Consider the following 16,589-nt stretch of genomic DNA (forward strand, 5'->3'; position numbering starts at 1 on the left):
CAACCGATTGATCTATATTATTTTTTATTACACTTGAATTCTTCAATAGAAATATCCTATCGAAAATCACTATCAAAATCTTTTTGGTTTAATTATAATTAATGAAAACTCAAAAGTGGCAATTTATGGGAAAATTTAGCTGCCATTTTTTTTTAATACTTTCTTGCGCATAGGAGCGTCATCTAACAATCACTTTTTTTTCTGAGAGTATTTTTTAATTCACGACTGTAAATAATAATTATTTTTGAACTGCGTTTTCTTCCTTATATATATAATGATTTTAAGGGTAAGTGTTACGATTAATTTTAACTACAGTAGATAGTAAAAAATGAAAACTACATTATCAACTAAATACAATTGTTAACAAAAATTCCCTGATAGCTACCCGGGAAAAAATGATTTTGGCTAATTATATATAATCACTTATATATGATCAGAACCAAAAATTGGAATTTGTATACACATTCTGTTTAGAAACTGGATGTTTAGTTTGCAGTCAATTTGACGTCAAGTTCTTGCCTTCCAAGTCTTAACTGTAATCTGATTATAACATGAACCAAACTTTAGTGTAAATCTACTCTCGCATTTGAAAGGCGTTAATAAAGTATTGCCTAAAACTTACGGGAAAAATTTTCAAGGAACATAAAGTACTTTTGAACTGACAGAAAGTTGCGGGAAATAACTCAAAATACAAAAGCTTGATTCCATTAAGTTTTTACAATCAACTTGACGTCAAATTTGGGCCGTAGATTACCGTCAGCTTGTAAAAAACAGCTATCAGGCATTGATAACAAAACGTTCTATTTTGTTAAAAATTAACGTTCATTGATACTTTTGTATTATTTATTTTTAAATTTATCCTAAACCGATAAAGCTGTGCTGCGACTATTGGAATTTAAAAATTGCATTCATGATTTATAATGATGATAGGTATACTTATAAATGTTAGATTTGAATATCAAATGTAACGATTCTGCGAAAAGACAAAACTAAAAATTTGTAACATAAAGACAAAAAAAGCTGTGCTGTGCATTGGCATCGAGGGAGTTTGAAACATAGACATTTTCATGTCACAAAAAATGCCTGTAAGATCTGAAAAAGAGTGGGAAGACAGAGGAAAAAGAGAGGGGACAGAACGTCAATAGAAGCAACTACTGGGAATCGTAAACGGGAAACAGGAAGGGTGCAAACATAGAGAAAGAGAGACTATAAAAGTGAGGTGGAATAGCTTGAACCGCGCGCATATACCAAATAACGAGCAGGGGTGAATCAAGCAACGTCATGGGGTAATATTGAAGTCGCGCACGGTTAGTGGTAACAGACGTGAGAGTGAGTACACTTGGATACGAAAGTGGGAACGAGAGTCAGGGGTATATTTTGTAAGGGCAGATATTGCCGAAATAGGGGAGGAACGTCACGCGGATAAGAACTTATCGTGGTCCGACGGCGCGACCGGCACCAAATCATAATTTTCTAAAATGTGACTCGCGGCTAATGACGAAACGAAATATATTGTATAAAATTTCATTAGTTTAGAATAGTACTGCGCACGCAAATCGGATAACAGCTTTCTCTCCTCTCGACGACGACATCGTGTAATAACCCTGGACGAACGACAACCTTTCATGTGAGTGACAAGCGAAAAATCCGTGCCGTTACATCAAGTTTAAATAATGTGCCCTCGTTTACTAATAGAAAATATCATTAATTCAAGAGATCGTTGTTAAATGAGCGTCGAAAATATTAAAATTTATAAAAAATTCAATAAACGAAAACAGTCTTCAGTACAACGTGACGCAAGTAAATTGTGATGATGGAGTACAAGAATTATGACTAGTTTTTTATTATTAGAACAAGTCACGTCAGGTTTTGTTTTGCTAAAAACAGCAAAAAGTTTTTTTATTTATGATAAAGGTGTGAGAATAATTGCGAGGGTTAAGGAAAAAATAATAAAGTTGATAACGACTCCCCGACGTGCCAGACAAAGGATCATAAGATTAAGATAAAAGGCTAAAAAAAGTATACGATTGTAATACGCAAGAGGGTAAGTCACATTCACAAAGTTCCTGGTATATATATGTATATGGTAGTGGGTTGAAAAAAAAAATGAACTATTTTTTTCTTAATCTTGTCCTGTAAAACATATAAACAATAGTTAAATTAAAATTCTCTTTAAAAAGTGCTGTCTAGCTTAAGTTCAAAAGGTTGCGCAAAGTAGACTAAAACAATTGATCTGTTAACCGGTAAATGCAACTTTGTCACGTTAAATATCAAGTACTAACTAAAACAATCGATAATAGGCTTTATTGGTTATAAATATTGATCATGGAAGAATTTTATTGCACTGCAAAACGAACGATTTATCGTGACTTTGGATACAATTTTGAAAGTTAATTTTTACTTATGCTAATTTAGAGTTTTAAAAAATTAATATTTTCATGTGAAACAATAAATTTTTTTATTTCAAAACAGCAATTTATGTTTTTCTTTTAAAAGTATCTGATCGTTGTAAAAGACAAAGAATAACTTTATAGTACCAACATCGATACCTAAAGTTTCAGTGTCTACAGCCAGTCGAAAAAAGCAATTTTCGGTTCGATGACGTAAACAAATATTAGCAAACGCGTAAATTGCGTAGGTCTTCAGTCAGTGGGCAGAAACGTTTGTTTTTTCCCGTGGAAGAAACAAATAATGTTTCAGACCAGTGACTGAAGGCTTTCGCAATTTAAACTCTGATACACTGAAAAAAAGAAATATATGTCCCAAATATATAAACTTATTTGTGGCTTTTTTTTTAATATTTCTTAATGACAAATAAATATATTTGGTACAACAAAATGTGACAGTTAATTCAAATAATTTTATAATTTGACGGAAACATATAATTTATTTGTGGTAAGTAATTGATATATTTGTGGTAAAGATATTAAATTTGTCCCTGATTAAACAACTGAATTCGACTGAATTAAAAATTTTAATTCTGTTATATTCTGTAAAATAGAATTCAATTGAATTGGAAATTTGAATTTGAATTAAACAGAATAAAATCGATTTAAAAATTTCAAATTCGTTTTAATTCAGTTCAATTCGGATTCAGAACCAGAAATTGGAGAATTATTTTCGAATTAATCAGAATTAAACCGAATAGAATTATTTAAATTCGTTTTAATTTGGACAAATTCTGGTTTTCCTGCCGGATTAGACAGAATCCATTTTTAAGTTAGGTACCGAATTAACAGAATTTATCTGAATTAAAAATTTAATTCTGTTTAATTCGATCGAATTCAGTTGTTTAATCAGGGGTGATAAATAAACTAAAATGTGGCGATGCTATACATATATTTGAAGCCCTTATTTATTTGTAGCAATTGGATCATTTCTTTACCACAAATAAATCACTTATTTCACGCAATTAAACTGCTCTAATAAATTCTATCTTTCCCACAATTAAATATTTATTTGGCCATATCCAAATATACGATATCTTTGGGACAAATAAATCTTAGTTGGCTCAAATAAATCTTTTTTTCAGTGTACTTGTCATTTGATTAATAGTCATTTCAGACCATTAATTATATTTACATGAATGACAGGTCTGATTGTAATTAAGTTTTACATAAATGAGTGCAAATAATAAAAACTGTTAGTAGTTTCTGCTCGATTGAAAATTGCAAATGACAATTTAGGCTTACGCTAATAGTTGATCGCACGATTGGTCTTAAATTAGCTTGTTTTTGACTGGCTGCTGGCACTGACACTTCAAATTCCAATGCGGGTAATCATAAAAAATATAGTGTGACACGATGATACATGCTTATAGACCGCGGGTGATGTCAGCCAGCTTCACTCTGGCCTGAAATAGTTTTGTTTCATCCCTTGTCACACAATATACTATTTAAGTATTTTGTCAAGCTACTATACGGCATTTAGAAAATGACCAAACGCTTATATAACAATAACCTGAAAGATTGGAGTTGATGTACGTGATCAGAATACTTCTACTTCTTCTTCTCGATGTTTTTGATAAATGGCAAAAGTTTAATGGGAAACACTAAGATTTTTTTGTTTACGTTAAAATTAGTTTTGTTCGATTGATTCATTTTTTTTTAATAAGTAAGTTTCTTGTTTCTATACTAAACTTTTTTTTATCCGTGGGAGTTTTATTCAGTATAAAACAAACAGTCATCAGTTACGAGAACACTTCTTACGATGGACATAATTACAGTCAAATTCCATTAACTCGAGCAGTAAGACTAGTCTACGGAGGGGTAGAAATTTCCAGGAAATTCCGACTTATCGAATACCACTTTCCTTTAAAAAGTAAACTACACGCATGCGCTCTTACTCTCACATGCATGATGCAGATATAAATATAAACACACATACAAATGTATAGCATCGGGTGGGAGATAGCGTAGCTCGTAGTGAGGGTCAAGATTCAGGGGAGGTTCCGAGTTAATGGAATCCGCCTTAATGGACCTTGACTATACTATTTAAAAATTACGATGTAACATCGTAATTTTATATCTCACACCGTGTCACGACAAAGCAGCCCTAATATTTATATTATTAAAGAGTAATATTTTTTTGAATGGTGATATAATTTAGATAGAATTAGTAAGTAAGTTGTTTTGTGTAATTAATTAAAGTATGTTATCAAAGCTAATTGTCTAAAGTGTCTACTAAACGTAAAAAATATCAATTTCTTTACCACATTCACAGAAATTAATAAATAAAAAAAAATGTTCTATGGTCTCTCTCCCCATAAATAAATATAACTGAAGAATATAGGGATCAGATTATAAAAATTTATTGTATGTGAACTATGTTTGCAAAAGAAGTGTCTCGTTTTTATAATCAAATTTTTTAATTCAAAAGCTTAACTGACATAGTTGTTAAGCTTAATCTTATTATATAAACGGGATAGTACTAAACTCAATAACGCAACTTAAAAAATTTAATGTAAGGTATGAAAATTACTCGTTAGCTGAAAACAATATTAACTCATCTAAGGAAAAATAAATCTCAAGTATTTAAATGATCATTCAAATAAAGATATTATTCAGCAAATTTTTTTGAATGTATTTTAATCTACAGTGGGACCTTGTTATAAGATTAGCACGGGGCTGTAGGGGAAAAAATTCTTGGAGTTGAGGTACCCCCACTATTGTGCTTAACAGCGTTTGTGCCCAAACCTCGCTTTAAGACTATCACCGTTTCGCGTTTTATTTATGTATTCGGTTCAACTCTACTCTATTATACAGTGTATCTATTTTATATTTAATCATAAATAAACAGAATTTTGTCGTTCTTTTCTGTTAATTAATTATGTGATTTCACGAAATTTTAATTATTCTTTATGAAAATAAATTATTTAATCTAAAATCTTTATGTATGTACATTTTATCTCGATTTTAGTCGTAATTGTCGTTAGTCTTATAGCGAGGTTTTGGTGCAAAACTTTTATTGAGTTGTTGGTGGGGGAAGCGTTCCGAGCGAGTTTCAACAAATTGAGGGGAAGAGTCTTATAACGAGGTCCTACTGTATATCACTAAGAAAATAAGAAAAATTTTGTCCCAGCCATATCTCTATGATAGAATTAGTGATATGTTTGCAACAGTGTGTTTTGGATTTTCGTGTTAAAAATCGGGCGCGAAAATGAAAGTTATTCTGTAGCCATCTATTCTGCTATTTTTGTGTTATTTACTCTTATCCTTACTCTTCAGTTACCCAAGATCCTGTAAAAGTCCGTTAGATTAAATACATTTTGACCTCGAAAAATTGATTGGAAATTCGATTTTAGAAAATCAAACTGAAATCAACAATTTTATTTTCTCACAACTTTACAATTTTTAGTTCGTAGAATTAGAAATGTTTACCGAACTATGCACAAATTATTTCATTGTTCTTTGAAAAAATGATAGGAAGTAATTTCCGTATGCAAACTTCATAGAGGCTTTGTAGCTATTGTTTAATTTCTAAAAAACAAAGCCTATTCAGAGTTAAAATTTTAATGTAAGTGTAATTATGCTTACAGAACGCTATCAAAATGAAGTTTGAAATAATTATGAATCGAGAGCGGAACCTAGAGCTTTTTGGAAAGCTTATCCGGACCAAAAAAATAGAAAATCTACAAGGTGATCAACGGAGGAGAAGCCATGAACCTGCTAGCTCTAATGATACCAAACAGAAACTACAGGTAACTCCATAAAAAATGATAAATTAGAATTAAGTATGTATGAAAACATAAAAATGTTTAGTGGTATAAGAAACCATGTGTAGCAAAAATGAGCACTACATGTAAAGACTTGAGTGGATATCAACGTACTCAGAATTTATTTTTCGGTTACATTATGAGGGTACCGTCACTTATTATTCTAAGACAAAATATCCGCGATAAAATATCCGAATACATTTTATCCGATAGACAAAATATCTCCGGACTTAATACTCGATAGATAAAATATCCCCGACAAAATATCTTATAATATAAATACTTTTAATACAAATAGTGCGGTATCCTTTTATCATAAATGTTCAATATATTTGCACATAGAATTTGAGTGTGTGATATGAAAAATAGAACAACACATATGCTTGAAATCGTACTGTCCCCTTTTTTCACCGATTTTGGGTGGGTATTATTTTGGAAATAGGTCAACACATATGCTTGGATTGGTAGAGTACCCGTTTATCGAAAACCATTAATTATTTTTTCACTTAAAATATATTTTTCTGAATAAGATTTATCGACAGGATATTTTGCAACGATTTTTTTGTCCCCTGAATATTTAGTCCGGCGATATTTTGTCTATTGGATAATTTGTATTCGGATATTTTATCGCGAATATATTGTGGGGATATTTTATCCGCGAACTACAAGTCGTGCTACCCATTATGAGCAACTGATTGCGGAAAAATCACTCTAACATATGATTGTAAAGCATCAAATTATGATAAAATTAATCTTCACACGCTAATGCCTTCAACCAAATTGATTAAAAGTAATAGACTTTGATCAAGGTAATCGTTTATAGATCCGAATAAGTATAGAAAATTTCATTAAGATCTGATAAGAATTGTAGGCGCTATTGCTAATGACAAGGTCTGTTATTATAAATATATCAGTTTTCGAACTAATAGTAGTTTTAGAAACTAATCGACAAATTATGACGAAATTCTTTGAAAAATCCACCATGAGGACAAATGTGACAGATAGAGTTTTATGAAATCTTCCTAAAAACAATAGATTCTCTTAGCTGTATGCGTAAAAAGCTCATAGTACTTCTCATAAAATTAATTAATTCTTATAATATCTTATTGAGAATTCATGAGAATTAATCAGGTTTTATGAGAATTTTTAAGCAAAACAATTGTATACAATCGCAGAACTATTAAAAATCTCCATTATCTTCAAAATAGTATGAAAAATATCTTAATTCCGTAAACTAACAAGAGTATAATAATTGAAATAGTTGCCGAAGTGAGGCGAAAAAAATTTTTTGATCGTAAAGCACACTGTGATGCTTCGCATCATGAGTCGTGCAATATATTAAAATAACTTCAACAATATTTTCTGAAGCATTTTACCGAATTCTTCACTTTCTACACGGTAAGAAATATTTTGCGGATATCACTATGCCTGTATGGGCGTGAACGCTATACTGTATGGTATCGAAGATTTTTATAGGTTATAAAATTGTATGCATAGATGATTCAACCATTGCGGTAATAGTAACATTGGCAATAGTTATTGCGGACGTCACAATGTCATTATGGCCGTCAGGCCCTTACTGCATTGCCGTATCCACATTGCTTCTGGCCGATAAACCTAGTCTAACGACATCTATATAGTTTTGGTGGTAATTCGATAGTATACATTGATTGACACGCCAGAAATTATGGCGGGAAAAACTAGTAGCATCGTGCCCTCGGTATTGTAGTATGGGTTTCAGGGCCATACTGTTTCGCCGTGCCTGCTATGCATACGTGTGAGCAATACAATAGCTCCAGTACTATACAGTATAGTAAATAACGCCATACTTCTGGGACTCGTTACAATACTGTCTTGGTATATTTCACATACTATTTTAGTATCTGTCTTGAGACCATACTAGCGTGGTGTCAAACGCCATGTATTTCCTACCGTGTACAAAAAACAATTAATAAGTCAATAATTTACATTTAAGGGAAACTTTGAATCATTTTTATGCAAAATATCGTCTTTAATTATTTAATAATTGATGTTGGCCCTAAAATATGTAATGACTATCCTACTGTAAATTGTTATTAAAAAAAAGCAATGTTTAGTAACTAATCGATATTGCAATAGTACCTGGAGTGTACCGCGGCGTTATGCCTCAAGTATATCACTTGAATTGTCTTTGGAAATGACGCCGATAAAGAACATGAACAATCCTGGGCGTCTGGTACTTGAAAACTCTAGTTTCAACTCGGCACTGTAAAACTTCAGGCAAATATACCGTCAGCCACTGTAGCATGCAAATGAAAAAGTATACTTACGATACCGGAAATTACAGCTTAATAAATAGTTACTTGAAAGATAATTATTATTATTTATATATTCTATCAACAACAGCCCGGACATGATATATTTGTTCATATGATTTGAAACTGTAACATAGCAAAACTCTTCTCAAAGGTTCCAAATCGGATACAAGTGTAGTTATACAAGCCGCATTATTGACCTCAAATCAACGCATACGCTCTAATCAATATTGATGTCACACACTCGGTTATATTAACATTAGTAAGATAACTTTATATTAATTTAAGCAAATTAATGCAAGTACGACTAGATCAATTTTACTACATTGTTACTCTCAGTTATAATAACTCACGATAGTTTACCCTGGTGGAATAATTGACTATTTTGTACATTGAACCCCCATTTGCATAGTTCGCATGCCGGGTGGTTTTCGGCATTAAAAAGGATCCCAGCTGAGATTCCTTGCTGCAGGATTACTTATTCCATACGTTGCCAGTTGATTATAGAGATTCCTCTCTTTCTCACGTTAATTTCATTTAATGGCCAGAGCCCAAGTCGTCGAGTAGACGCTACCTTGCTATTTTAGAGCGTGTTTTTGCTGACTTAAAACCTACACTGTAAAAAAGCCGCGTGAAAATAGACTTTTTAACATCGGTGCAGTATCAAAATGAATTCACAACAAAGAAGCGGTGTTATTTAACGGTGTTATCAAACATGTGTTAAAATGGTATACATGCGAAGAAGATTAACTCCGCTTGAAGTATAAAGGTGTTAAATTAACACCGATTGCATTAAAACTGAGATAGCATGAACTTACAGCAGTTTTTTACAGTGTACATTTTAGCTACATTTGATTAAAATAGTGGCCAGTGGGCCTCTCGCGACATTTGTAGGGCTTCACTCAAGATCGAGATTATATTGGTCTTGTCTTGACCTCGTCTTGATTTGTCAAGACAAGACTAAGACGATATTATAGATCGCAATTCAAGACCAAGACCAATATCATTAAAAACATCTCGCTAAGTCTTGACAAGACATCAAAATTCAAAAGTATAAGTATATGAGAATTACTCGCAATAAGACTCCGTACTTTAAGAAAGATTATAACTATTGACTTTATTTTAGCTTATTGATTATTTTTGATGACAGTATTCTTGGTATTGATAAAGCTTACTCTTAATACGACTGTATATACATATCTATACCTATATTAATGTATAAATTCCAAATAATAACGAATTATGACTGATATTAAGAAAATTTCAGGTTATTCAAGACCAAGACGAGATCTTGACAAGACAATACAAGACAATATTGTTAATAACTTATTTTTCGAGATCGATGCAAGACTTACATTTTGAAGTCAAGATCAAGACGAGATCAAAGCTTTCGAGATCAAGACAAGACTTTCCTAATCTTGTCTTGTCTCGGCTTGAGTGAAGCCGTAGACATTTGAATAAACCGGTAAAAAAACCGCAATTCGAGTCGCACTGTTGTAAAATTGGTTAAAAATGGATATTTGATAACTCTTTTATAAAAATCTAGGTGATAGCATTAAGACTAAACGCTTTTGTCCCCGTGCTAAAGGATTAAAAGAGACGGTTTCAGATGAGGGTAAAGCTGATTGCCTAAGTCAAGGTCCAAAGCTGACATCACCAGAAGTCTGAAATCATGTTTTATCTCGTAGTACACAGTATATGTTTCATATTACCTGCGTTGATATGGAAAGTTTTCATGTCTGAAACAAGTCGCAACACTGAAAAAACGAATTAGTGAAAATTACCATTTGGCAGTGAATAGTCACTTGTTTGCAGTAAAAAGTACACCATTATTTGAATTAGTGACATAATTTTCATAGTAAACAGTGAATAGTCATTATTTTCACTATTTCAAATTCACGAGAGAAAGCCACGATTTGACCGGTAGCGCGGTAAGAAAGTTGTATTTTGAATATGCGATTTTAAATCATTTAACAAAGAAAATGAAGGATTTTTACAAATCGAATTGTTTTTTTTTTTAATGGAACATGTTATTTCTTTTCATTTTTCAAATAAAACTGTCATCTTAGTTGGTTATTGAAATGGCATAAATACCTAGAGGTTCACAATAAATAAATGCGATTCCGGCAGAGATGAAATGAAGTCAGAAACTAATTTAGCAGACATAAACTAATAAGTTTATTGCGTAGGAAAGAAACTGACGTTTTGCCTGCTAAATCACATTAGTATAAAATAGCCATTTTTCACTGGCAAAATAGGTATTGAAACTCGGCGTTTAAAGACAAGCGATAAGAAAATCATTTTGCTGCTGAATTTATTTCATGTTCTATCTCTTTTAAGCAAAAAATTAATACCATGACATCTTATATGTAAGATTCTAAGAAACGTTCTAAAGTGCTGATTAAGGGTTGTACTTCAAGTCGAATTTATTTTAGTGTACTTTGAATAATATTTAATAGTGACGAGAAACAAAGATGTCGATATGTCCATGCAAACACATGTCTTTCATAATCAATATCAATTGATCGAATCATATTAACTGGCTGTTTGTAATGTTATTGTCGGTTCATATTATACTATTTGATTGGATTTACTATTGTCATTTCCATATTATAAACGTTCACCCGATTCATATTTCCTTTATATATCATTCACTTTGAGAACATTATCAACCTATTTCAAAATGACTCATGAGAATGACATTTATCATATAAAATTTCCTCCAAATAATTTTTTTTGGCGTTTATTATTTTTATTATTATTATTATTATTATTATTATTATTATTATTATTATTATTATTATTATTATTATTATTATTATTATTATTATTATTATACAAACATTTTGATTAGTTCATTCGTACACTGTAAAAGGAGTGGTGTTAAAAATGGACTCATTTTAACTCCACCCGGTGTTAAAATGAAATTACACCGGTGTAGGAGGCGTAATTCGGCGGTGTTAAAATACCGCTGTTAAACCGATGTAATCGAGTAAGTAAAAACATTCACAAAGTAAAATATTTTAACACCGGTAAAGAATTTCTACACCGGCGGCGGCGTTATTTTCACACCGCTTTCGGTGTTGAAATTTAACACCGCTGATTTTAACACTTACACTGCTTGGACTTACCCCGGTGATTTTTTACAGTGTAAGTTTATGTAAGATGAATTTTAATGATTTATCAAAAATCAAATGAATTTAAAATATTGAATTAATTAAACCATATTTCTGTTGATAAATTTTCTTTTAACTTCTTAAGCCTTATAATTAATCATTGTTCAAAAGATAAAAGATATAATTATTTGAAAACATTTCAGAAGTGCCTGACGACTTTAGACTTAACGTCTCTTGGGGTTGGTTCCTGCGTTGGAACAGGAATGTATCTGGTATCGGGAATGGTAGCTCGAAGTGTCGCTGGACCAGGTGTTATCATTTCATTCATCATCGCAGCAATTGCTTCCATCTTCTCTGGTCAGTAAAAAAATATATGAATAATTTATTAATTATCGTCTCTAAAAAAAATTTAGTCGCTTGAAAGCGACTGCTTTAAGTATGAAAGTAATTTCCAACAACAATGAGCAGTTATTAAATTGTCATGAAGCACAAAAGAAATCGATTCGGCTCTACAAAAGCTATTAACAGCAGTAGAAATAGCTCTGTATGTATAGGAAGACGGCTCAAGATATGATTTGTTTGCTAATCATTAGGTTTCTATACTTATCAATTATTTAATATAATGAAAGATATAAATGATAAATTACGATATCTTTTGAAATTAATGTTCAGGAGTGCGATTTTTTAAATTTTATTTTTAAATTTCAAATTAATCGGATCGGTTAATCGATTAAAATTCTATTAAATCACAATACGATTGCTAAATAAATAACACGGAAAGAAAATTATGGAAACTGTTCCCATAATTTTATGAAATTTTTTCTTATACCATCATAGAAATTACGACCATAAATTATGGGAATGGTTCCTGTAATTTATGGGAATAGTTACTATATATTATGGGAATGATTTCCATACCATTATGGCAATGGTTTCTATAATGATATGGGAATGGTTCTTATTATGTATGGGAATGGTTCCTGTAATTTATGGGAATAGTTCCTATTTATTATGGGAATGATTTCCATACCATGATGGCAATGGTTTCCATAATGACATGGGAATGGTTCCTATAATGTATGGGAATGGTTCCTATAATTTATGGGAATGGTTCCTATATATTATGGGAATGGTTCCTATATATTATGGTAATGATGTCCATACCATTATGGGAATGGTTCCTATAATTTATGGGAGTGGTTTCTGTAATTCATGGGAATAGTTCCTATATGTTATGGGAATGATTTCCATACCATATTGGCAGTGGTTTCCATAATAATATGGGAATGGTTTCCAGAATATTATGGGAATGGTTCCCATATCGGTATAGGAACTATTCCCATACCATATATTATGGAAACCATCCCTACATTAGTATGGGTACAATTCCTATACCATTATGGGAACCATTCCCATAAAGCATAGCAAAACTTCCTATAATTTTCTTTCCGTGAAACTATATCAATGTCATATTTTCAAACACAAGAATTTAAATGAACATGATTATTTACAACTAAAATCGGTCAATTATTTCAAATAATTCAAACAATCTACATAAACTGGAAGTAATGTCTTTATATCTTTGTTGTAATAATTATAATTAAAAAAATTTCTTTCACTGTTCTAGGTGCATGCTATGCAGAATTTGGTGTCCGAGTGCCTCATACAACTGGTAGTGCATATATGTACAGTTACGTGACAGTGGGCGAGTTAATAGCATTTATAATTGGATGGAATATGGTGTTAGAATATCTTATTGGTACCAGTGCATGTGCTTGTGCCCTGAGCGCTTGTTTGGACGCCTTGGTGGATGGTGCAGTTTCCAGTGCCATTGCCAACAGTGTTGGCACTTTTTTTGGTAAGAAACTTTGAAAACAATGATGTGTTATCTCTCTTAACGATTTCTTATAATTTTTAACCACAGATCTGTCGACAATGTTTCTTTAAACGATTGTGACTCTAAATATATTTTAATTATCTACGAATACGCATTGAGTTTTTTTTCATTTGAAGCTATACTTCTTTTGGCGCGTTGTGTAAAATTTTCACAAGTAACGGAAGTGCAGACTCCGAACTGGGAATCGAACCCGTACCATGTCGGTTACGTGCCCAGGGCTCATTGGTAACAGAATTTTTCGTTGATCCAGAAATTCGAGTATTATTCGGCGATAAAAATGGATTTGGAAACATTATTTTTTTTGAATTCCTCAATTACGGGACATTAAAAGCGATTTGTACGAGTTCGATTCGCCAAAACCTCGAGTGGGCCTTACCCCACCGTGAGCTGTCTCAAAAGATTATGGGGCTCGAAAAAACTAGTAGATAAACTATCACTAAGTGATGGATGAGGGCAAGTGTGTATAATGGCATGTCTGAAATCTTAGTGATTACAAGTGGAGGAAGCCCTTTAAATAGGGTATGGAAAGAAGTTGCAACCCACCACTAATCCTATGCAACCTGAAGACTACTACAAGGAATTGGTACCATGGGGGGGGGGGGCTATTCCAAGCCCCACTTCGACCAGAGTCTCTTTATTTCCTGAGATGGGAGGAGTGGTGGGCCCGAGTGAGGTAGGACTCGTGGTGGCTGTTGGTTCGGCACCCACACGCAAAGGATCTCTGATCCTAAGGATTATAACATCCGCCAATATTGAGCTTGCTCAATGTTTCGCATTATGGTAGAAAAGAAGGGACTTCGCAGCGCGAGTATGCCCAAAAAGGTGAGGTATCGGCTTCCGGTCGGCGGAGGTGGACTTAGGTCCCGTTTCATTAATTAATGAAAACCTCGGAATTCAAAGGGACTTGGGATATCGATATGAATTTTAAAAAATTTTTGGAATTGCTTTTAATCGCTTTATTTAACCAGGACAAAGTTAACCAAAGTTTTAAACATTGAACTGAATAAATAAATCACTTACATTTTGACAGTTCGCATAAATAAAATACTCCAACTATTCGCTAAACTTGTTTCTGTGTGTCTATAAGTATCCGCTTATCGTTTTACACTTCTTTGATAGCTTAGCGGTCTACCTTTTTATAAGCTAATTAAAACATGGGACATAATTGTAATACTTGAGATACTTATTTGACATATTTATTTATAGCTTTAATGTAGTACACAAGAATTCCCGAAATACACTATTGATTTTAAGTTCGGTTTTCAACTTGCACGCAACAGAGAACAATGATTTGAATTGATGCTTTCGACCAGCAAAAAACCACCATTTTAATTAGTGTGACTAGAGAAGATAAATGTTAATTACCAATAAACGGTGAAGTGAATTATTCGCAATGACAAATACTACCTACATTTTCAATAATACCCTACATCGAAACTTCAAATTTTAATGCAACCAAAGCCAGTCATAATAAATAGATTGTATTTATGATCAATTGTGAACAAAACTATTTAATATTTGCAATGTGTGAATTACGATTAGGGTCACAATTTATTGTTTGAGTAATATTGATAACTGTCGGTTACGTTGACTAGAATTATATGACTGATTCTTTTGACACTCCGTTAGTTAATTATTGACACTGCATGAGGGCGGTCATGGATTCAACCTTTAATTTGTCTGATAAAATCACAGTGATTAAAGTCTCAAAGAGCAGAAAATTCATCGGGGACTGAACAAGTGGATAATAGCTTTTTCGAAACCGAATGTTAACAAATAAAGGGGACTTTTGTTAGGGTATAAAGGCGAGGTTGCGTCTTTCTATTTTGTCCTGCTCTTTTAATAAAATGAATCAGTGAAAAGTGCTGCAAATCAGTGAATATTTACTGATTGGCAGCCCTTTTTACTAATTCATTTTAAGAGAGTGATGCAACCTATTCACCAGTACAGGGAACTGATGTCACTGGGGCCTCTCCAAGCCCACTGCGGCCAGAGTCTCTTTATTTCCTGATATCGTAGGAATGTAAGGCCCACAGAAGTATGGACTCGTGGTCGCTGTGGTTAGATACCACGCGCAATGAGGATTTTTGATGATACCTCCGATTAATGTCCACTTTTAGTCACTCAATTGTATTTTTTGAATGATAGTGTAGTTTGGGGAAGAAGTAGGGGTATCCGCAGCGCGTGCATACTTGAAATAGGTGAGGAAACAGCCGCCCGTAAAACGGAGGTGGACGTCGATCTCGTTACATTAATTAATTAACACTGCATGAGCTCATCCTCTTGAATCTACTCTCAAATAAATACTAGGTCGAAAACAAATCTACTTGAATAGGTTAAAATTAGCACTTTTACTAGAAAAAAGAAAAAGTATCATAGCATTCAAGATATGTCCGTACATCAATATTTGTTCATTGCATTGGTTTTGAATAAGCTCATTTTCGCAGGGTGTAAAGATATTGGAATTTGAATTTTGTACGCAGAATACGATGGAAATAAATTATGAATAATAAGTGATTAATTTTTCAACCACATTTAATTTATTAAATTATTCATTAGTATTAAATTCATTGATGATCAAGATATTTATTTTTTTTTTATTGTATTTGTTCGTTTTTCTGCGATGTATAGCTACTCTAAACGTATTTCAGAAAAGTTTTGAATATTTTATTGTGAAGAAGAGCCATAAGATTCTTCGTAAGTGTTCAGTGTTATTTTTGTATCCGAAAATGGTTGAGTTATAGCAATAGGGGTGAAAAATAAAGCTTGGGGAGAGTAACGCTTGCGCAAATCATTCGATGGTGAGCACCTGTGGACCTCATCGATCCGATTCGGTTATACAAGAGAAGTGTTATACATTGACTATTGCTGTATTTTTTTAAGTTATGTCACTTCTTTTTACTTATAGATGATTTTGTGCTTTCAATTCTTAGGTTATATTAATTACATCAATACTAATCTTAACAATATATGACAGTTCAAGCAAAATTAATTAACGAGCTAAATCACATGGTCTTATGTCAATAGTATTTATAAATTAGTATCGTATGATATGCTTATCATTTTAT

General features: G+C 32.5%; 1 protein-coding gene across 1 annotated transcript in view; it reads left to right on the forward strand.

Moving 5' to 3' along the window:
• Positions 1-1,284: 1,284 nt before the first annotated feature.
• Positions 1,285-16,589, forward strand: part of LOC130671057 (probable cationic amino acid transporter) — a 30,588-nt gene continuing 15,283 nt past the window's right edge. The window contains exons 1-4 of the mRNA XM_057474742.1: positions 1,285-2,044; positions 6,038-6,199; positions 11,828-11,981; positions 13,252-13,482. Coding sequence (XP_057330725.1) covers positions 6,050-6,199; positions 11,828-11,981; positions 13,252-13,482 — 535 coding nt within the window. The 5' untranslated portion in view covers positions 1,285-2,044; positions 6,038-6,049. The remainder of the gene's footprint in view (positions 2,045-6,037; positions 6,200-11,827; positions 11,982-13,251; positions 13,483-16,589) is intronic.

This window comes from Microplitis mediator, chromosome 7 (assembly GCF_029852145.1).
Source record: "Microplitis mediator isolate UGA2020A chromosome 7, iyMicMedi2.1, whole genome shotgun sequence".
NCBI classification, from domain to species: domain Eukaryota; kingdom Metazoa; phylum Arthropoda; class Insecta; order Hymenoptera; family Braconidae; genus Microplitis; species Microplitis mediator.